A 22,773-nucleotide genomic window follows, 5' to 3' on the forward strand; every position below is an offset into this window, starting at 1 on the left:
GTGTAACAAGCCCCGGTGGAGCACTAATCTTCAACTCTCACTCACACCTGCAAGCATTGGGCCTCTCCGCTGCCAGTGCTACTCTGTAATGTAAATGACTGGCTGTTATTCGCATTAATCACACCATCCAGATGTGTTTTTATAGGGAGCATTCTAGCGGGGCTCCATTTTTCTGAGGACAAGAAGCAGGTTAAGTTGAGCACAGTGTGCCTCCTGACAAAGCAAACCATGTGACCTCAGCACAGATTGACACCTTTGCTTGGAAACTGTGACATTTTCCATACGTCAGTGTAAATAGAGTTTTCTTTCTCTCAGCTCTTCTCGTTGATCGCCTCCAAAAGGTCACGACAGCCTTTCGAGACTTTAATGAAGTGTTCAGAGCGATGCCGTGGAATTTCATGAACCCAATCACCTAACTGTGCTCTGCTTTTGTGTTGCTGCATGGGCACATGATTACCAACCCGGGTCTGGACAGCTCATTAGAATGCACCTGTGTTGATTTCATATGGAAAATATTATGAAAAAGTCTGTCAAAGTAATAATTGAAACATTTCATTTCTGTCTCTGGAGCAAGGAAATCACAAATTCATCAACACTTCACATCACAGCTTGTGAGAAACTGGCCCCGTTGTGCAGTAAGCACATAAAATGGTTTGGCTCTGGGACGTTCTTAAAGTTCTGTGGCTTGTCACAGCCCAGATGTGTGATGGATGACAGGACAGGAAGGAGGAAACACTCCGGACAAATGTCTGCATTGGGAGAAAGAGTCCATATTTTTGAAGTCGTTTATCTTCATTGAATATGATCGTTGTCATAGAGAGAGAGGAAGGAAGTATTTATCCATCGTGTCTCAAACTGAGGATTTGGTCTCTTGATGTCTGATCTCATTGGAGCTGAGAAAAGAGATCTGCAGTCACGCCTGATTTCCCCTCAGCATCCACAGGACGTCTGCCTGCAACCACTGCCTTCATATGACCTCATACCCTTTGTCCGTGCCAAGGAGATCACCCATGGGGTGTCCCTCTACAAGAGCAATAACAAGGGTGGGGTCAGATTTGTCCGTGTGGTGCGCTCACCAGTTATTCATACACAACACTGAGATGACGTCTCTGGCCACAGTCACGATGAGCGCTGTCTCTCTCTACCTCTGCTTTGTCCCTTCTGTCATAAATTGTGAGATCTTCCTGTGCAAACCTGCATGCTGCTCTTTTCCAGATGTGTTTAACGGCCTCTCTGGGCCACAGACTGCACTGAAATCAAATACAAAGGCCCTGCCAACCTACAGCGGCTCATCAACTCCTGTGTTGAATGGTTCCTCTGTAGAGACAAGAACACAGTCACAAGTATTTATATTTAGTCACTATTTGCATTTGAATGAGTAGCGTAATATTTCCGTCCTCCTCAACTCTGTGAATTTTAATGCTGCCTTTGATTTATACACCCATAATCGTGTCATCATGTTCTGTGATATACAGGCCCATTATTATCCCCCTCCCTCCCTCTCTCCCTCTCTCCCCTCTGGTCTGGTAGTTGGGATGAGGGTGGGCACACATCATCACATTCAAGCTCCAGAAAGTCAACTCTTCCCAGTAGTGTGCATGTTAGGAAGAGCCAGAGGAAACATCACACAGTCCAGCAGTAATGAGTCAGACTCCTGCCACTAATCTTGACGGGATTGCAGCTCTGCAAGTGTTCTTAGGGTGAACTCCAACGACTACTGTCAGTCTGGTTTCCTCTCCTGTATGTACATGATGAGGCGTACACATCACTCTCTCTGTCAAATTAGGTGACCTGACAGTGCCTCGATACATTTAAATTATAAATCTGTTTCCATTTAAGTGTTTTGCTGGGTTTCAGTGGGCTGGTACTGGACATGCGACAACTTGATTTAATTATAAAGTATTTTCGACACAGGTCAGCTTCATATTTAGTGTCCTCCTCACTCACTTGAGTCCAGCTTGTGAAGACACAGGGATTCAAGTAGTTTCCTCCTATTGAACAAAAAAGGTCACTCAACATAGTGCCTTTTATTCTAGCAACATTACTTCATATTATTCAAGATTTCCATGAAAATGAAATGCCCAACCCTAACTTTAACCTAACCACAATTCAAGTCTTATTCTTAAGAAATGAAGTTCTGCCCTATGAGGATGTTTTCATCTCTCTGAGGATAACTGAAAATGAAGAGGTAACAAGTACACACACATCCCTAACCTTAACCATAAACACTTAATGCCTAACTCTAACCTAACCCATCTTCTTCTGTAGTTAGCTGGACTTGCTTGGGTTAAGTTGGACACCAACCAAGAGGTTTCCTCATGGAGACGGTTCACTGAAGAAGCATCTTAGGTGAAAGGGGAGATGTCTTCACCTTAACTCAAACAGGTCCAGTTGCCTACAGCTAACTACTGATGATGACTATGACCTGGATTACTGAGAACCTTCCACTTATATCATAGCAGCAGCAGAGCGTGGTCTGTGTGCCAAGAGTCTGGACTTCTCCACACTGCGGCAGATCACACAAGACACTCATTGTGTGGAAATGTGATGAGGGGGCATAGTGGAAGTTTCCATGACATGAATGTCTGTATACTCAGCCCCATCTTTTTTCCATGCCTGTTCTCCAAGTCATTCACAATCATCTTTAACACAAGAGTTAACAAAGGATATTTTGTATTTTCATGAGAATAAATGTGAATTTTAATGACTTTCAGAAATGGCATAGAAGTTGGTGTGGGCTTCATGCTCACACAGACACACAGACACTGGAACCACAGAGCATTTTTGTGGCTAAAACCATAAGATGATATTATTCAAGCTATGCCACTCGTAGCATTCAAAATATGTTTGTCCTAGACACAAAATCACAGCATTCAGCAAACAAGTATTCTGTGATGTGGAACATTATTCACTGCAGTTACAAACACGCCATGTAATCTTACAGTTCAGCCAAGTCGAACCACTGCTGCATGAATGTGATTCCCATTGAGTTAAATGTATGAATGAATGAATGCATACAAATGAATCCAGCTATTAGTATATCAAATAAGCACAACTATATCTTGTTCCTATCAGTGATCAACCCTATAAGACTCTTCTTAATCATCAGTTCACTTTGAGGAAATGAAGGAGAGCCTGCTACAGTTCCAGTTTCTGCTCTGCAGAACAAATGCCTCATTTCAGATATTAGATATTGTTTGAAGAGCTGACAGTGTAATTGCTTTGCCTGGTGCAGGACTGGGCGAGGCCTACAGACAGACCTAATTAGATGGCTGACAATATGCTAAGCCATCATTTGAGTGCACTGCGTCAGGGATGCTGCTGCTGGGATTCCTGCAGGGATTCCCGGAGTCAGTCATTCTCACAGGCTGGGTCAGGACGGGTCGCAGGAGATGCTTTTCAGGGCTGAAAAATACTTTTACAGCACGAGACAAAATGTACTGTTTGCATATATGATTTTCAATTCAATTCATCTTTATTTATCAGGGACAATGCAGTGAGACACAGTGGACATAAAGTGCATCTGATGTACTGCACATACAGTATATAGCAATTTGAGTATCGCATATACAGTAAAAAAAAAAAAGACAATAATATAAGACAGTATAAACACCAATATATAAGACCTTTCTCATCTACCTAATACAATGTAAAAATGCACACACACTTTATTGAGACTATATTAAAAAAATGGGTACAATCTTGTTTTGTTTTGAGACAGTTCTTGACCTTTACAGTGAAAGTTTTGAAATATTTATCAGTTTTATTTCATGAGGTATTGAATTCCACATGTGATTTTCTTTGATGGACAAAGCTGATTGCCCAAACGTGTTTCTGCGGTGTTGATATTTTACAGTTGTTAATGACAGAGCTGCCGCTGAGTGTTGCTGCCATCCTCAAACCACAGAGTGGCTCTGGTGCTAAATTACTGACACATTTGAAAATGACAAAACAGAGATCAATGAAGCTTTCAAAACTCAAGTCTTCAATATTTTTGCATGAATTTAACTGTCACACAATAGGAGATGTGGGAGAAAATAATGGTGTGCATGTATAGTAGGGCTGCCTGGTGTGTAGTTGTAGTGTAGATTAATTAAAAAAAAAAAAAAATACTATGTGATTATTAATTTATCAAAAACTCATTTTTAAAAGGTACTATTGCAACCCATTGCAGGGATTTTGCCACTTGGGTGTTCTGTCATGGTGGAGTACCAGCGCCATCTACTGTTGGAATAGTGGTGTAACTATGATTGCAGGAAATGTAAATTGGGATATTCATTGAGTCCATTGTGGGGAAATAACTACAGTAAAAGCCTTTGATGAAGGCAGCATTCATGTTGAAGGGTTTGATCTAAATGTATCCCTGTTATAACAGAGACAGTAGTGTTGCTGACTAATAAAAAAACATAGGCAAACAATGCATGGCAGGGGGAAATAAATGTTTTGTATTTTTAACAAAAGCAAACACAAAAGGTACAGTCAAAGAATGTCCATCACAGCACAGATAAATGAAGTGTAATTATTTCTACTGTATCTGTTAAAAGTAAATTTGCCATGAATAGGCCAATTAAGGACTTAAGTATCAGAATATGGTAATTTAATATGGGAAAATAAATTCCAATATAATATTGAATGCATCCAGACAATGCTGCACTTAAAAAAAATATTGGTCATATGATTCTATACATTTGGGGAGAATAAAACAATTAAAAAAAATGAAAAGCTAAACTATTTCATGTTATTCATATTATAAACAGTGTGTTATATCAGCAACACATCTCAGTGTGTGTGTGCCATTCATATTTATTTGGTGTTTTCTTTAATGTTAGTGTTGATATTTATCTTGTATTGTTTCAGATCTCACTTCCTGTCAGGTTTCCCGCTCTTGTGATTAGCTGCCTGGTCCTAATGAGCTGCACCTGTGTCTCGTTGTCTTCCCAGTGTATTTAAGCTCTGTCTCCCCTCCCTCAGGTCTTAGCTCTTCTTTATCACAATGTGAGAGGTCTAGTGTTGTCTGTATTTCTTGTGACTTTGTTGTGAACTCTGCTGGGGTTTTTTGGGGTGTTTTGTTTTTTTTGACAATTCCTTTTGCCTGCTTTAATACCTTTGACCGTGTGACGAGTTTCCTCTGTGCTGACTAATGCATGAACTTTTAATTCCTGCCTCTGAGTGTGTTCTGTGGGTCCCTTCTGTCTTGAGTCTGATAACAAGAGCACCAGAAAATACAATAAAAAGATTAAAAAGACAGTAACCATGAGAACTGACTAGCAATGACCATTATCACAAAAATACTAGAGGTATATAAGTTAGCACTGATCATTAGCACAAGGTTTAGCACCTGTAGCATACCTAACTCATCCTGCTACTTACAGATGTAGGCTTTTTTAAAAGAATAAAAGGAAAAGGCTACATTTTGAACACAGTTGCTAGTTTTTCTCTAAAAGAAAATCACTAAAACACTATTTTCTTTCTTTTTTAAATGGTAACACTTAAAACACAAAGACACTTTTTCAGTTAGCTGCCAGGCTCTTCTGCTTCATTCACAATGTAATGACCTCTTGTTATGGTCAGTCAGTGTCCCATTAAAAACTGCCATGTGTCAATGTAAAATGTAAACACAGCCTTTGTTTAGTACAGTATCTGCGTTATCAGACATGGGCGGAAAATCACAGATAAAAACCTAAATTATGGACGATAAGTAGAGGTGTAGATTTCTGTCCGGATGAAGGAGAGGCCAGAGATCACAGGTGTCTGGCTGTGAGTCGCTCAGGAGACAGGCTTCTTTTGCTGTTATATGCCTAAAAACAGATAATGATGCTGGTTATACTATGTTTAATTGTGAAAGTAACTTTAAAAGCTTAAATAAAACCGAATCATGCAGAGATTTTGAGTTACGCACCCTTAGGTCCATTGGTGTGCATGCATGTTATAAAATGGAATTGTTATTAAATCTTAATTTGAGTATCTAGGCAGTTATGCTTTTGTGACCATGCTTTTGTGTATTTGTGCTTAGTGTGGTTGGGTGGACTGTCAAATATTGTGGCGACTTACAAGACTGCGAGTTGGGCTGAGAGAGCGAGAGCGTGCAGGGCTGGCACTCCGGCTTCTACTCCACTGCAAAAACAGGCACATAAACACATGATTCTCTACATGTACTGCCAGGCTCTTCCATTATTCTCTAGAGCAACACTTAGTGATAGTAATGTAAAGTCAGTACCACAGCTCCCCTTCTGGTCACAGCCTCGCCCTTCACTATCACGTTGGTTCCTTCCATCAAGGCCGGCCACACATGGTACATGACCAGAGGAGCAGTGAACTCTGAGTCATAGCTACGACGATACCTGTCAGAGAGTGAAAGAAGGGAAAACAGAGCAGTGAGGGGGAGCTGAGCGAGGAGTGTGTTTCTGCTTAAGTGCTGTGTGTGCGGCGAGAGGGACATCTACTGGTAGAGATATCAAATGACACAAAACACAACTGGTAATGTAATATAGAATATAGAATTAAAGTGCATCCAACCTGACCAGATGACTACCACATGTCTCTCTTTAAAATATCCATAAATAACACATGTTCCTGGACTGTTCTGATTTCCCTGATAGACACAGTAATGTAAAGTGAACTGACTTGTTGTCATTGTAAAGTTCTCCATCACTGGCAAAGGCCAAGTCAAGTAGGGGCTCGAGGGTCTGCATGGCAAAGGCCACCCTGCATGTCTCTCTGATCAAGGCACTGATGAGGACAAAATCCACTTCGGGTGGGAAGGAGATCCGAGGGTTCACGTTCATGGCATTGATCACAGCCTGAGGAGAGGAAATACTCAGTCACATCCACTCCCAGTGTCAAAGTTCATGCGTTTGCTCATAACTCTTGCAGAGGACAGAGCAGAGGAAACCTTACATTGACACTGTCCTGTACATCATATAGGTCCAAATTTCTGACTATGTAGTCCACAGCCGTGTCCTCTAGACTTTCTGGTCCAAAATGGGATGGGGACAGGGTCTTTCTGACGCGTAGCTTAAACTGGCGGTAGGCTATTTTTGCAGCCATAAAGGATTCCTAGGTGATTAACACACACACACACAACCTTAATCAAACACAAACCCTCAGTTTTTTTCAGTTTCTCCTATTTTTTTAGGTCATAAAATGATTGAAATCGTACCACAACAGCAATGAAGATGATTTTCTGGACCAATTCTAAATCAGCAATATAGCGTCGAAGTGTGCTCTGGGCCTCCAGACGCTCCACAGCGTACATGTCACTGAAGCGAGACACGAGGCGTGCATGGCGGGAGGAGTTAGTGAGCTGTGCTCTGGTGGGTGACTCATTCTTCGTGGGGCTCGAAGAGCGACTGAGTCTGGGCAAAGGGCTTGGAGAACGACTCCTCGCCAGCCTGAAAGTGAGGGGGGAAATAAATAGTCGTGTCAGTATTTAAATACACCATATTTGTGTAATTTGTACTGGGTCTATGTGAGTACCTCTCCTTCAGCATGGACTTCTCTGAGCTCAGGAATGACACCTCATCTCTCAGCAAGCAGATCTGATGCTCATATTCTTCACCAGCGTCCAGCTTCCTTTTATAAAGCTCCACCTGCTCGCGTGCAGATCGCAAACTGAAACACACGTGTCAAACATTCATCAGAAGTACATATATTATATTACTCTTATTGCAAATGGAGTGCATATTGCTCCAATATGTGTCTGAGTCACGCACTCTGATTTGAGTTGTAATATTTCATCTTCGGTGGCCAGCAGAGTGGTTGCTGATTTGCTCTTTGTGTCCTCCAGTTCCTTCTGAGTATCAACCAAGCTGTTCATCCAAATAGACAGTATGTAAAAAAATGTGCAAAGGAAAATTACATTAGTCTACATGCTCATGGACCTCAGGACAAGAAAAACTTCAATTAAATTCTGTGGCTCATTAGCAGAACTTCAGGTAGTTTACATTACATGACCTGCCTGTCAATATTTGTCTATATACAGCATATTGATGTTATGTACTGTATAAATTTAATTTTGACTTACTCTGCTCTCACAGAGTCAAGGTGCAGGCGAGAGGAGCACAGCTGAGTCTCTATCTTGTGTATTTCATTGTCATGAGAGACAGACAGCTCCCTCATCCTCCTGTCCTTTTCCACTGAGTCCTGAGAGTAAATACATACAAAAGCACCAAGATGTTATGATAGAGGGTTATTCCAATGGACACATATTGTTATTTGCAAGAAGTTGTGTTACACGACATAATTACTATTTTAATTTATAGTGATGATGAGACATTCTGTGATAATGTCACCTGGATGAGCTGTAGACTCGTGTCGTCAGCGAATGTGGGTCTTGTTATTGAGAAACAGGTTCCGAGCCACGGCAGCAGACGTGTTTTGAGAGTGTCCACTCCAGCGTACTGCCCACCTGATTCAAAATGAACAATGTGTCAACAAAAGTGGGTCTTAAAACATTTGTTGTGGTTTTTTTTGTTGTTTTTTTAAAAGAAGACAAAGATTTACACAGCAAATGTTAAGCTTACCCTCTGCAGCTGTGAGGTTGAGGATAGCAAACAGTTGGCCCTGGATCTTGGCGGTCAATTCAATCATCTCGCAACATTTATTCAGATTTTGGTCACAGGAAATGATCTGGGTGGATACATGTAATAGTAGTATAATATATTACATAATAATAATTTGAAAATGTAAAGTTGCAGGCTGTATCACATAGGGTTGTCATTTATCAAAATGTTCAGATTTGGCTGTTAAAGAACACAGATTGCTTGTTTACAACTATAGCGTATCAGATGTACACCAACGGGAGTCCAGTGTTTTGTTGCAGGAGATTGTGATAAAACTAAATATTGACCTCTATAAACTGAGTGTTGTGTGAGTAAATAATAGTTTATAAGCTTAAATGTGCGGGTTTTAAATGGCTGCTGTGGAAAAAAAGGAACTACGTTTAAGATGTTGTGGTTTTAGAGCAGTCACTTCCGGTCCTCGTTACTCGTTCGATTTTGACCGGAAGCAATAGGACTTGAACTATCTTTATAGGGAAGTAAAAGATCTTTGGAATCGTCCTATCGTAGCCATGGCGACTGGCGTCCATAGCAACCAAACTCTGCCACTGGAAAATCAATGTAAGCTAATGCAAACAAGTGCATTCCTTTGCAGTAAAGTTTTAAATAATCGTATGCATTTTCAAAACACTGACTTTAAACTAATACCCGATTAATATCCGTTTATAATAAACCAATAACCAGGTGACATCAGTAAACAAAGCAGTTTAGATTTAGTGGAAGTGTGCGCTGCTATATGAAGACTTTTAACCCAATATTTTTTAAACAAATTTATCCAAAAAACATATTGACAAAGTAAGTTAATGTAAGGTTTGGCCTCTAACTATAAATACAAGCACCCAGAAACAGACAGCTAATGAAGTAGTTTGGTCAGATTTAGGTCGACCATGACTTATTGATGGGCTTACATGGTAATCCTGGTTCCAGCTCTCGAGCTTGTCCTGTAAAATCCTGAAGGAAGACGTGTTGGCAAGTCTTCTTAAACTGTCGGCCATGTTCGTCCACGATAACCAACACTCGAACAAAAGGACAATGGCCTTTTAATCTGAGAAAGCAGCGATGTCCTCTGCCCTCTCCTGTCCTCTCCTGTCCTGTCCTGTCTGTCTGTCTCTCTGTCTGTCTGTCTTTCCACCTAGGACACGAATGACAAGCACCGCTTCAGTTGTTGGTAACCAAGCGAAAAGACGAGCTGACAACCATCCAACCTGCTCACATGTGTTCTTTTAGAAGAAGTCAGTGATCAGTGATAAACGTGAGTCGTGGTGTTCTGTTGTCGGCAGGTTGAACTCTCGTGTCCACTCGTGTAATGTCACACTGTTAAACGACACCAAACAACCGCGGAGTAAACCAGAGGCTCAGTGACACACAAGTGATGTCACTCCGATTATAATACACGGATAAAATACACACACTAAACTAAACTGAAGAACAATTGGAGGGAGTTTTGTCAGACTATAACAACATTTGGGCACAATGAATGATTAAATATCATTATTGTTATAAGTAGTAGTAGTATTGTTATATTTAATAATAGATATTAATTGCAATTAAGCAGCACATTAGTTATGAGTTAGTTCAGACTATTTTCAAATACTAAAACATCACTGTGTTCATTGCTCTCCACTGGATCACGTTGTTACGTTGTTGTTATTATTGTCATTTAGATTTGTATGAATCTTTTAGTCATTGGCACGTGTTGTTGCTAATTAATTACCGTTTAGTTATGTATTGAAGTCCTTTAACATCCTGTAATTGTCCTGTAAAAGTTTCATAAAACAATTCTTGGATTAGATTAGATTAAATTAGATTACATTACATTATTATAATAAAAATATTATAAGTATCAAGTATTGCTTTTGTAGAAGTGGCTCCTCTTTTTTTGCTCGGTTTTCCAGTAGGAAAATATGAATGGGCTTGTCTTTTTTCTATTTTAGGAGTCTTCCATCATTGGCTGTTTGCACTTGAAATCTACCACTTTTTATTGTGATGGAAATGTCTCCTTGTAACACGCGCAGTTAACATAAACAATCAACACATTTGTTGTAGTTTGTCTCGACATAACGTTGTTTTTAAATGGTTAGTTATTGCCTAGTCACAAGTAACTCACAACACAGCCCGTTTTATTTTACCCTCGACTTGTGAGAAGTGGTACGGTCCCTGCCTGGTCCTCGAGCAGGAGAGAGGGGATCAACATGGCGTCTGAGCAGGTCCGTTATTTTCATAATTTGTTGTTATTCTTGCGTTTTGCTCAAGTTTTGAATAACGTGTTTGATAATGGACTCACACTACACGCTCCACAGTAACGTAACGAGTATGTGGTGGGCTTTTGTGTCGCTTAAATGTTAACCAGTGTAAGAAATACTGGCCTCCTCCTCCGTTATTATGGACTGCATTGTGGAATAATATGCCATTAATTTATCCCCTTCACGCCGACAGTTTGGCTAACACGTCATTTTTCGAACACGGAGAGCGTATAAGTCACTTGGAAAGGAGACATGTGTGTGTATTTTCATTTTACTGCCAAAAGGAGTCCAGTTTATTTTTAGTCACGACCAGGGACAGAGAGTCGCGGGGCATTTAACTGAGGTGCATTCCAGTGCAGAGCACAGGAGACACTCACAGAGTCAGTGCACTTCACTTCACTTCACTTCACTTCATTAGAAGAATAAACGCCCAAAAGATTATAATGTCGATAATAATACAAGAAGAAAAACATACACATGTGATTTATAAAAGATAATTATACCAATGTATGACTGATTTACAGCAACAGCAGCATAACAGCATTCAGTTAATTATTATTATTTATCAGATTTCACACCACAGCTGGAAAAAGCGCTAATTCCTGAGTCACCTGCTCTGTCGCATAGAGGTTTCTTCAGCAACATCTGCAGAGAATCATCAAAATCAACCTGAAGTTTCTGTATTATGGCTTTTTTGTTATATTCTGTAGAGGAGACTGTAGTATGTATTTAAGAGTGAACTATAAGAGTCTATGGTTTTTGAAGTGTGGTTTTTATCAGGTATTGCCAGAATTCTAAATTCTAAAATATCCAATCTAGCCCACCTAATACCAGCAACCATACCATGATCATAGTCACTTAAATCAGGTCATTGTATTGAGCAGGTCATTGGGACCATGTCTACATGCATTTAGTAGATGTCATGTGATTAGCTGAATAGATATTTGTGTTACCACGTAGTACAACAGGTGTACCTAATAAAGTGGCAAGTGAGTGTATATTCCTTGTTCTGGGGGACAAATGTGACGTCTTATTTTGTTATTCACATTTACATAATTATTTATTTGTTAACAAAACATAGAGCTTCTTAGTTTTGGCCAAACTGGACTGATCAGTGTTGGGATTGTGATTATTTATTATTATTAACAAAGGTTTTAATGTCGCTGTAATCTGTTTACATCAGTGTGCTTTATATTCTTTCTATTGGCTGTGGGCCTTGGAAGTCTTCAGAATTTTTAAGGGTCTCAAAACACTGAACACAAAAGTTTTGGGAAGTTCTGTTTTCCTTCAGTCACCTGCTTTGACATAGGCCGATGGGGCTATTAAAAGTATTTGTAAGGAAATGTTATTTTGGATGTGTACTGTCACAAATTTAAATGAAAATCATTTTGATGGGTGACTCACAGACTTGTAATAGGGAAAATGGTGGTCCTTGTATTCCTACTCAGCACCCAGAACCTCTGTCCTTTCACTATGTGTGATTTGGGAGAGCCGATAGAAACACAGTTAAAGGTGTGTACCTTAATCAAAGTCAGTGACTCAAACTGACAGAATGAAGCTCAGCACGTTCCAGTGAGGGTCAGTAAAAAAGACTTGGAAGTCGTGAAAAATCTGCTTTGATCATGACGTGCGGCTTCAGTGAGTCCAGTTACATAGAGTCTTGCTGTAATGTTAATGAATTGTTTTTACCTTCCAGGAGAGTTCCAATGGGCCGGTGAAGAAGTCAATGCGAGAGAAGGCGATAGAAAGACGCAACATCAACAAGGAACACAACAGTAACTTTAAAGCTGGCTATGTACCCATAGAGGAAGAGCGTCTTCACAAAACAGGGCTGAGAGGACGCAAGGGAAACATGGCCGTTTGCATCATTGTCCTCCTCTTCCTCCTCGCCTTAATCAATCTCATTGTGAGTACTACAAGCCCAAATGTGCTGTCAGTGGATCCTCTTTGTTAGACTTTGCCGCATTAATTGTGAATCATGGTCTTTCGTAGATCACACTCGTAATATGGACAGTCATCCGTATTGGTCCGAATGGCTGTGACAGTATGGAGTTTCATGAGAGCGGCCTGCTGCGCTTCAAACAGAAGGCGGACATGGGCATCGTTCACCCGCTGCACAAAAGCACAATAGGAGGTCGGAAGGACCAGGACCTGGTCATTGTAGGGAACAATAACCCGGTGAGAAACTGTGTTTTCTTAAGTAAAAGCTGGGTTATTTTCTACATGTAGAATATATCAAATGGCTTTAAGAAGAAACTTTAAGTAACTACTTCATTTCTATCGTTCCAGGTTGTGTTCCAGCAAGGTACAACTAAACTGAGTGTAGAAAAGGACAAGACATCGATCGTCAGCGATGTTGGCATATCCTTCACAGACCCACGCACCCAGAACACGTTCTTCAGCACGGACTTTGACAATCATGAGTTCCATTTACCCAAAGGAGTCAAAGTCCTCAGTGTTAAAAAGGCTTCCACAGAAAGGGTGTGTACTTTGCTAATAACTGCCAACCTTAACAAAAAAATCATTCAGTTATTAAGTCAGTATTTTACAGCATGTGCACAAAATAATGCGGGTGCCCATTAACTCATAATGTTAAAGTCAAAGTTCCATGCATGTAACATTCATGTTTTTATAGGTCCTTTGCACAGCAGCCATTTCAACAGGTTACAATAGGGAAGTGACAATGACACTGATGATAATAGAGTTCTATTTAGCCTCCTCAGTTTCAGGGATTGAACAGAACCATCATGAATGTGATTAGTAACACCTGGGTTTTTCCTGTTAAAATGGCTGCTGCTGTGCAAAGGGCTCATTATTCTGTATATATAATATAATGTTTTTCCTCCATTTGTTTATGGGAGCTTAAATTAAGTTTCGAATGAGCCCAGGACTGTGATTTAGAACTTTGAACTGTGGAGGGCAGTATCACACCTCTCAGTGTCCAGCCTGCCAGAAATAATTTAAAGAAGAGAAAAAAAAAAATATGGTCCTAGCCAAAGCTTGTCAAGCTTAAAATTAGAGCGTTAACAGAGGCATAATGTTTGCGGTTCACCACCTGGGAGACTCAAAGTTTTATTTGTCAACAGCAGCACATTTATAGGAGTCCAAAATAAATGTTTGACGATTATGAAATATGTTTCCACTTTAATAAAACTTCAAAACATGCACCCATCTATCAGTATCTGTATTTGAAATATGTCTCTGTTTGTCTGATTTTAGATCACCAGCAGTGCATCATCTGACCTGAACATCAAAGGGGACAACAAGGCTATTATTCGAGGGAACGAGGGGGTCAACATCATGGGCAGGACTGTCGAGTTCAAAGTGGGAGGAGGCATCGAGCTCAGAGCTGTAAGTATGGAGATGTGTGGAATGTGATTTGATCAGTAATTATACAATTACACATTACATTAGTGTGAAACAGAGGGAGATGAGACCACGTGGACATTATGGGTTTTTTCTGTTTGCAGGAAAACAGCATCGTCCTCAATGGCTCAGTCATGTTCAATGCCACACGTATCCCTAACTCTGCAGGAGATGTGTATTTCGATGAGGGTCTGCAGAGGTACAAGCTCTGCATGTGTGCAGATGGGACTCTGTTCCGTGTGCAGGTGAAGTACTCCAACATGGGCTGCCAGACATCAGATAACCCATGTAGAAAATCTTACTAGGGACGTGGACTGGAATTATTACATGACTGAAGATCACAAATTTGCATAAAAAGACATTCTATTGGATATCCAATAACAATACCTCTGTGATTCTCCTGATCAAATTCTCAATTATGTATTTTGATGCAAAGCTAGAAATTTATTACAGATAATTACCACTTGGCCAAAGATAGACATCCAGTATTTGTATTGTTTTGAAAATGTACCACTTTTATTTAAGCTTTATTTTCCTAAGTATGTGCTCAAAACTATTATAAAAAGCATTATTCTTTGGTTTGCACTGCCTCGTGTTTGCAAGGTATATATTAGGCTGTAGCCATAGATGCTATTTACTTTTTGCCTTAACATCCAGTATTACAAGCACATACACTAGGTTGGCAGTTTAATAGACGGCTAAAACTAATGCAGTCTAATACAACAGTTCTGTGGTGAGATGTTAATTGTTATTGTTTGTAATTCTGGAGAAAGTTATTTGTGGTGCTGCTGAAGTGTACTGCCTTCATACAGTAGTAGTCCGAGTCTATCCTTGTTCATATAAAGGAGATGACCCCGAAAACAAACAGTTGTCCATACAACCGAATGTAATTCAACTCTGAAGTAACTTTAACATCTCAGTCCCGTACAAATTACTGACAGTTCCCTAAAACTGGGCATTATAACTGTCATTCTTTGACTGCTGTATTAAACTGCATTTATTTTTGCTCAGTGTGGGTAATAAACTACTAACTGAGGGTATAACTCTCGTCGAACGGTTGTATGTGATCTCCTGGCAGCTGTGTCTGATATTTACCTTTATTATGAGTCCAGTATATTGTTTGAAAATGCAATGCACAGAATAATGGATGAACTGTGTCCCAAACATTTTAAGCCATCCAGGAATGCTATAAGAGAACAGGCCTCTTTCTGCATACTGTATCTCAACATGTCTATCATGCACTTGCCTATGGACTTACAAGGGGTGATTCATGAGTCAGTATATATGTATGATGTTCTCATTTTATTGCCGAGGCTTTTTACATTAAAAAAAAACAACAATGAAAAACAGATTTGGAGTGTTTGCACTAAGTTAAATGACAGATTAATGCATTTCATTTGAAATGTTCATGAATATGAGTGACTTGTTTGAAGTGTATAGCGAGTGCTTTAATATTGTGTGCCATATTATACGATAAAAGATTTCTTGAAAAGATTTTATTTTGCTTTGAATTATCTTGTCTGTTTTATAGCAGTATTGAATTGGAGAACATTTGTTATTGATGTCATGAAGTACTTGTTCTCAGAGGATTTCAGTCCTGCTGTAAAATCTTTGATTGTTTTAATGGAAAAAAAAAAGCGACTTGAAAACAACATTTATTTGCTATGTTTGTTTCAATAAAGAAACGTGTTGGTATGTGAATCATGTTGTTGGTTTCAATCAGCGTGTTGAATCTTATGTTGAAACCGTAAACGTAATAAACAGTCTTTACACTTTTGTTATCTAATCGAGTGTGTAGCAAGGGTTTGGCCCTCTTCATCATAAACTGTCAGGATTAGTTACCTATCATACAGCGAGGGGAAAAAACAAAGACAGTAAGACATTAACTAAACATGTAAATGAATCACTGAAGGATCGTCTTAGGGCAGGTACACGAAGCAGCAAATCATACTTCAGACTTTGATCAGAAACTGCTATTGACTCTCCTTCAAGTCACAACGAGAGTATTCTGGTCTTTAAAGAAGAGTCACACGTTTCCCTGTCAGCTCAGCCAAGAGTGGACACACAGGTGGGTTTCTTTTAACTGAATTGTTGTACACACTATATTTACAGACTTACGGGAGGATTGGTAAAAACATTGTTTGCACTCGATGCTCAACTAACTGATGATCTGTGTGTGCTATAGGACAGGTCATGATGGCAGTGCCACAGTGGCCTGTTGTGGTCGTTGTGCTGCTCCTTGCCTGCGCTGGACTCCATTGCTCCTCTTCCCCATCTGTGTGTCCAGAGTCCTGCACCTGTCAGAAAGCTCCTCTGTTGAACTGTTCGTCCTCCGGCCTCTCCTCAGTGCCTCAGTATATCCAAGACTCTGTCACTGAGCTGGACTTTTCTCACAATCGCCTGTATTCTGTAACACTCCACCGGCCACATCGTAACCTCAGGAATGTATGGCTGGGAAACAACACTATCACACACTTGTCTCTTTGCATAGACACGAATCTGGGAAAGCAGTCTGACAGAGACAGACATCCAAATCACTTGAGACTTTGGCATAGACGCAGATGTGTATCTTGGGCCCCCACCCTGCAGCTGCTATCTGTTGAGAGGAATCAGCTGGTGCAACTCCCGGAGGGTGAGTGTAATAGCGTCATACACCCATTTAAACCACAGTCACAGTGCAACAGACTTTGTTCCCAGTGAGCAGAGTATAAAATAGACATTAACTAAACCTTTTGAAACATTAGGTGCCACTGCTGTCATCGACATTACTTTTATACACTCGCATATCAGTTATTTTCAGATGTCATGCATCTACTATACTCAATAATAATCTTATTTGATGATGAAGTGTATAGCATTTACTTGGGTGAAAAAAGCAAGAAGACATTTAAAATATTTAGCGTTGGACAAACATTTCTCAATCATACCTCAAATCTGCACAGTAGCCTGCTTATTACACTGACAACACACATGTACTGTATAAAACACATGTAATGTGCAAAATGAAATAATCCCACATATTTGAAGTAATGCATGGAAATGAATAATCTTAAGGCATGTATAGGAAATGATAATACGATCATAAGAACATGTTTACGATATTGCACAATACTATATCCTTCTATGGCTTGTAGTCCACAACCAATCTGTTCAAAGGCTAAATATTTACAGTAAATATTTAGTGTCAAGTTGGGCAATACACATAATGTACAACAACTTTAATTGCTCTGTGGAATGTCACTGAGTAATGACCACATATGTTACACTTGAGGTATGGACATACCTCACAAACTTACTCTCTTCATTAAATTCTCGCTAAAAACAACAATGTGCATTGTGAGGTCTGATTTTAGATCATTACAGATCATTAAATCATTCTTCTAACTGATCCTTCATTTTATTCCTGCATTGTAAAAAAAACACCCACTTGTTGATGGTCCTTATCTTTAGATTACCTCCCAAGTTAACGACATGGAACAGTTTTCAGGCAATCCCAGTTTTTATTGACATTCCAGTGGCTCAGATAAAGAGGTAAATATTCAACACAGTATTTAGGGGTTGTCCTGCATAAGGTTATTTCTTAGAATTTGAGTGTGTCAAATAAGTGAGTTTGTTTTAGTTCTTTTAAAGGCATAAGGGGACAGGCCCATACACTTAGCAAGAGCTGTGTTGACAGGCAGACTTCTTTCCTGTTTGGTATTCAGCTCACAGAACCCTCAGTACCTCCCTAATGAAGCACACTCCAGCCCAGAACACTTGGGGAGATTGTGTCAGGCAAGTGAAAAGAAAAAGACAGTAGGGCAAAATGAGTGCCACAGAAAAATGCTTAGCCAACAGTTAGTCATATAGTGTTCACAGTAAAATAAGCCAGAAGCCCGGAGTCACATTCTAGAACGAGTGTTCACTGGTATTTTACACACTATCAAGTTCTTACAGTGTACATGATTTAATGTCAGCATTGGTTACCCTAACCCTAACCCTGCCACTAAACAATTAAATGAAATACATAAAAAAATAGCTTCATGATAAATTCAAAGGGGGGAACCATCAATTCCTTGTGAGAAATTCATCATATCTGTTACACTTGAGATTAAATGCATACTGTAATTACAAACTGTAGATAACAAACTTTGCAGTAATACATACAAAGTGACTTAATATATAAAATCTTCTGTCATCCAGGGCTGGAAGGTAGTCCATCCTTATGGATTCTGCAGCTCTCCTACAACAGGATCTCAGCTCTTGAACCAAGAGCCCTTAGCCGACTTCAACAGCTAAAAGAGCTGCACCTACAGCATAACCTCATTACGAGTGTCCATCCACAGATGTTTGAGAATTTATCCCAGCTCAAAGTAAGATGTATTTTTTGTACTCCTTTTTCTGAAGATTATGTAGCTTAAGTTTGTTGTTTAATAACTTTAGCTCTAATGTCTGCTGCATGTCCATGTTGTGTCCCCACTTGAGGTCCTTGACCTGAGTTTCAACATGTTGACCAGCCTCCATCCTTTGATGTACCTCTCCCTGCGGAACATCGAGGCAGATGTTAGGCTGGGTGGGAACAGGTGGCAGTGTGACTGCAGCATGCGCAATCTAAGAAGGCGGATGGCTTTTGACAACAGCAAAGGTCTGCAAGCTTGGAGCATGGTGTGTGCTTCACCCTCGATCCACTCAGGCAAAGACCTGCTGCAGTTGGAGGAGGATGACCTAAACTGTTTTGGTACTGAACACAGGCCAGAGCTTCATCAAGATGTGACGGTTCATAGTGGCTCTGAGATACTTCTGTCATGCTCTGCACAAGGTAACCCAGTCAACTGTGTTGAATAGTATACTACACAAAGTACATAACAGTGCAGATAAATGTCTAACTACATTTCATTGTTGATTTCTCTACAGACTCACTGTGGTGGAGGCCCAGTGGCCAAGCATCTGTGAGAGAAACTCAGGCTGGCCTGTTCATCAATGATGTCACAGAGAAAGACACAGGACTATATGTGTGTATATCTGAAGAACACAATGTTGTTTCAGTTTTTAACCTCCAAATCAGCAGAATAGGACATGCAGGAAGAATAGCTACAAGTTTACCCAGAATTAGACGACAAATAATCCCCCAAGGCATGCCAGATAGGACAGGTCAAGAGCGGAATCAGAGAGCTACACCGTGTAACTTGACTCTTGCAGTGTGTCTGTCTGTTTTTATCACATTTCTGGTAGCCTTTATCATCGGGGTCTTGACAAGACCATACATTGATGTGCTTTGTACAAAGGTCACTAAAAAGAAAAACCCCCCTGCAACCAACTCTGCTTCAGATGCAGAACAAAGTCACTATGAGAATGCCGCCTTCGACGATGGTGAAGAACCAGATGAAGTAGTAACTCATAGGGAGAGGAGAGTCACATTTAGCACTGTCACTGTCAATGAGGAACATAATGTAGAGTATTATGATACCGTAGCTAGTAGCAATCAGGAAAGTGTCAATAATGATGAGAACAAGTTTATAACTGGACATTCAGGAAGTGAAAACAGCTCAAATGAAGAGGATGACCAGAGACATGAAGGGGAGCTTTCAGGAGACACAAAAACAAGACGTAGAAACAAAAGGAAGTTAAAACAAATCCCAAAAGCCATTGAGGTGGAGGAGAGAAGGAGATTGTCTTCAAGCTCAGACTCTTCACGATCTGAAAGATTAACAACAGAGGACCAAATAACCCAAAGAGACTACACAACACCTAAGTCCCCACTGGTAGCAGAGGACTCTGTACAGCAGAACAGTGAGTACTTAACATCTAGACAAGTACAGGTGGCAGAAATTTCCAGAGAGGACAGAAGTGACGATCCTGGGTTTTCCACTAAACCCTTTACAGATTGGTCCCCAGTTAAAAATGATACTAACCCAACAGACTCCGATCTGTGGCCAGAGAATGGAGATCCATTTGAATTTAGTACTTCAGATAAGCAGAACAGTGATATATCAAGCTCCAGCTCATATGTCAGTGAGGACGAGCCAACACAATACACTGTGAATTCAGTCCAGGAGGAGGAAGAAGATATAGATGTCAAAGCAAAATCACCAGACTATGATTTATTTTGTGGTAGTGAAAGGATATATGAAACAATTAATCACAATGATAGATCGAGGGAGACGCTTCCATTGCAAGAATCTCAAATTTCAAGTCCTGATGGTAGTGGAAGTTGGCCTACTGTAGATCTTCAACAGATTCCCCATATCAAGAGGCGTTTAGATATCAGAGCATCATCACCCGCTCCTGATTTACCTTCTCGCAGTGAGAATGAATATGAAAGAGTGGATTATACAGAGAGACCAAGGGCAGTGGGCATTGAAAATCATGATCTTCACACAAGTAGTCCTACCCTCAAGCTTAAACAAATTCCTCACATTAAGAGACGTCTGGATATTAAGAGACGTCAGGATACTGAAGCACCATCAGTACAGTCTGATTCATCATTTAGCAGTGACAGTGAGGATGAACCAACATATCACAAAGTGATACCGCGTGAGGTAAACACGACAAGACTTCCATTGCAAAACCCTCAAACTTCAAGTCATGATCTTCATGGGAGTTGGCCTGCCTTGAATCTTGTAAATATTCCACCCATTAAGAGACGTCTGGATATTAAGAGACGTCAGGATACTGAAGCACCATCAGTACAGTCTGATTCATCATTTAGCAGTGACCGTGAGGATGAAACAACATACCACAGAGTGAGACCAAGTGAGGTAAACACCACACATCTTCCTTTACAAAACTCTCAAACTTCAAGTCATGATCTTAATGGGAGTTGGCCTGCCTTGAATCTTGTAAATATTCCACCCATTAAGAGACGTCTGGCTATAAAGAGACGTCAGGATATTGAAGCACCATCAGTACAGTCTGATTCATCATTTAGCAGTGACAGTGAGGATGAACCAACATATCACAACGTGATACCGCCGCGTGAGGTAAACACCACAAGACTTCCATTGCAAAACTCTCAAACTTCAAGTCATGATCTTAATGGGAGTTGGCCTGCCTTGAATCTTGTAAATATTCCACCCATTAAGAGACGTCTGGATATTAAGAGACGTCAGGATATTGAAGCACCATCAGTACAGTCTGATTCATCATTTAGCAGTGACAGTGAGGATGAACCAACATATCACAAGGTGATACCAAGTGAGGTAAACACCACAAGACTTCCATTGCAAAACTCTCAAACTTCAAGTCATGATCTTCATGGGAGTTGGCCTGCCTTGAATCTTGTAAATATTCCACCCATTAAGAGACGTCTGGATATAAAGAGACGTCAGAATACTGAAGCACCATCAGTACAGTCTGATTCATCATTTAGCAGTGACAGTGAGGATGAACCAACATATCACAAGGTGATACCGCCGCGTGAAGTAAACACCACAAGACTTTCATTGCAAAACTCTCAAACTTCAAGTCATGATCTTCATGGGAGTTGGCCTGCCTTGAATCTTGAAAATATTCCACCCATTAAGAGACGTATGGATATTAAGAGACGTCAGGATTCTGAAGCACCATCAGTACAATCTGATTCATCATTTAGCAGTGACCGTGAGGATGAAACAACATATCACAAGGTGATACAAAGTGAGGTAAACACCACAAGACTTCCATTGCAAAACTCTCAAACTTCAAGTCATGATCTTAATGGGAGTTGGCCTGCCTTGAATCTTGTAAATATTCCACCCATTAAGAGACGTCTGGATATTAAGAGACGTCAGGATATTGAAGCACCATCAGTACAGTCTGATTCATCATTTAGCAGTGACAGTGAGGATGAACCAACATATCACAAGGTGATACAAAGTGAGGTAAACACCATAAGACTTCCATTGCAAAACCCTCAAACTTCAAGTCATGATCTTCATGGGAGTTGGCCTGCCTTGAATCTTGTAAATATTCCACCCATTAAGAGACGTCTGGATATTAAGAGACGTCAGGATACTGAAGCACCATCAGTACAGTCTGATTCATCATTTAGCAGTGACAGTGAGGATGAACCAACATATCACAACGTGATACCGCCGCGTGAGGTAAACACCACAAGACTTCCATTGCAAAACTCTCAAACTTCAAGTCATGATCTTCATGGGAGTTGGCCTGCCTTGAATCTTGTAAATATTCCACCCATTAAGAGACGTCTGGATATAAAGAGACGTCAGGATATTGAAGCACCATCAGTACAGTCTGATTCATCATTTAGCAGTGACAGTGAGGATGAACCAACATATCACAACGTGATACCACGTGAGGTAAACACCACAAGACTTCCATTGCAAAACCCTCAAACTTCAAGTCATGATCTTCATGGGAGTTGGCCTGCCTTGAATCTTGTAAATATTCCACCCATTAAGAGACGTCTGGATATTAAGAGACGTCAGGATACTGAAGCACCATCAGTACAGTCTGATTCATCATTTAGCAGTGACTGTGAGGATGAACCAATATATCACAACGTGATACCACCGCGTGAGGTAAACACCACAAGACTTCCATTGCAAAACTCTCAAACTTCAAGTCATGATCTTAATGGGAGTTGGCCTGCCTTGAATCTTGTAAATATTCCACCCATTAAGAGA

The 22,773-nt window shown here is 40.3% G+C and overlaps 2 protein-coding genes and 1 long non-coding RNA gene across 3 annotated transcripts; 2 read left to right on the plus strand and 1 right to left on the minus strand.

Annotated features, from left to right (window-relative positions):
- Positions 1-5,082: 5,082 nt before the first annotated feature.
- spata18 (spermatogenesis associated 18) lies at positions 5,083-9,822 on the minus strand. Its single transcript, XM_058637647.1, has 12 exons — positions 9,467-9,822; positions 8,523-8,628; positions 8,292-8,407; positions 8,024-8,142; positions 7,713-7,808; positions 7,477-7,611; positions 7,160-7,391; positions 6,898-7,056; positions 6,625-6,800; positions 6,218-6,341; positions 6,052-6,114; positions 5,083-5,798 (listed from the first exon to the last, which is right to left on the minus strand). Exons 1-12 carry the CDS (start codon positions 9,551-9,553, stop codon positions 5,742-5,744), a joined length of 1,470 nt encoding a protein of 489 aa, XP_058493630.1. The 5' UTR covers positions 9,554-9,822; the 3' UTR covers positions 5,083-5,741.
- A 791-nt stretch (positions 9,823-10,613) lies between these two features.
- Positions 10,614-14,638, plus strand: sgcb (sarcoglycan, beta (dystrophin-associated glycoprotein)). Its single transcript, XM_058639309.1, has 6 exons — positions 10,614-10,765; positions 12,498-12,707; positions 12,794-12,979; positions 13,091-13,282; positions 14,021-14,152; positions 14,272-14,638. The coding sequence occupies exons 1-6, from the start codon at positions 10,751-10,753 to the stop codon at positions 14,470-14,472; spliced, it is 936 nt and encodes a 311-aa protein (XP_058495292.1). The 5' UTR covers positions 10,614-10,750; the 3' UTR covers positions 14,473-14,638.
- A 1,421-nt stretch (positions 14,639-16,059) lies between these two features.
- On the plus strand, positions 16,060-18,439 carry LOC131466145 (uncharacterized). The gene is made up of 3 exons (XR_009241390.1): positions 16,060-16,235; positions 16,353-16,799; positions 18,350-18,439. It is a non-coding gene; the product is annotated as an uncharacterized LOC131466145 (long non-coding RNA).
- Positions 18,440-22,773: the final 4,334 nt, after the last annotated feature.

Source organism: Solea solea, chromosome 9, assembly GCF_958295425.1.
Source record: "Solea solea chromosome 9, fSolSol10.1, whole genome shotgun sequence".
NCBI classification, from domain to species: Eukaryota; Metazoa; Chordata; class Actinopteri; order Pleuronectiformes; family Soleidae; genus Solea; species Solea solea.

Coding starts and splice junctions, on each gene's coding strand:
- spata18 (XM_058637647.1), bottom strand. CDS start 9,553: ATGGCCGACAGTTTAAGAAGACTTGCCAACACGTCTTCCTTCAGGATT. Junction 6,801..6,897: donor ATGTACAGGACAGTGTCAAT/GTAAGGTTTCCT, acceptor TCCTCTCCTCAG/GCTGTGATCAATGCCATGAA. Junction 6,342..6,624: donor GAACTTTACAATGACAACAA/GTCAGTTCACTT, acceptor ACTCTCTGACAG/GTATCGTCGTAGCTATGACT.
- sgcb (XM_058639309.1), top strand. Junction 12,708..12,793: donor TCGCCTTAATCAATCTCATT/GTGAGTACTACA, acceptor GGTCTTTCGTAG/ATCACACTCGTAATATGGAC. Junction 13,283..14,020: donor AAAAGGCTTCCACAGAAAGG/GTGTGTACTTTG, acceptor GTCTGATTTTAG/ATCACCAGCAGTGCATCATC.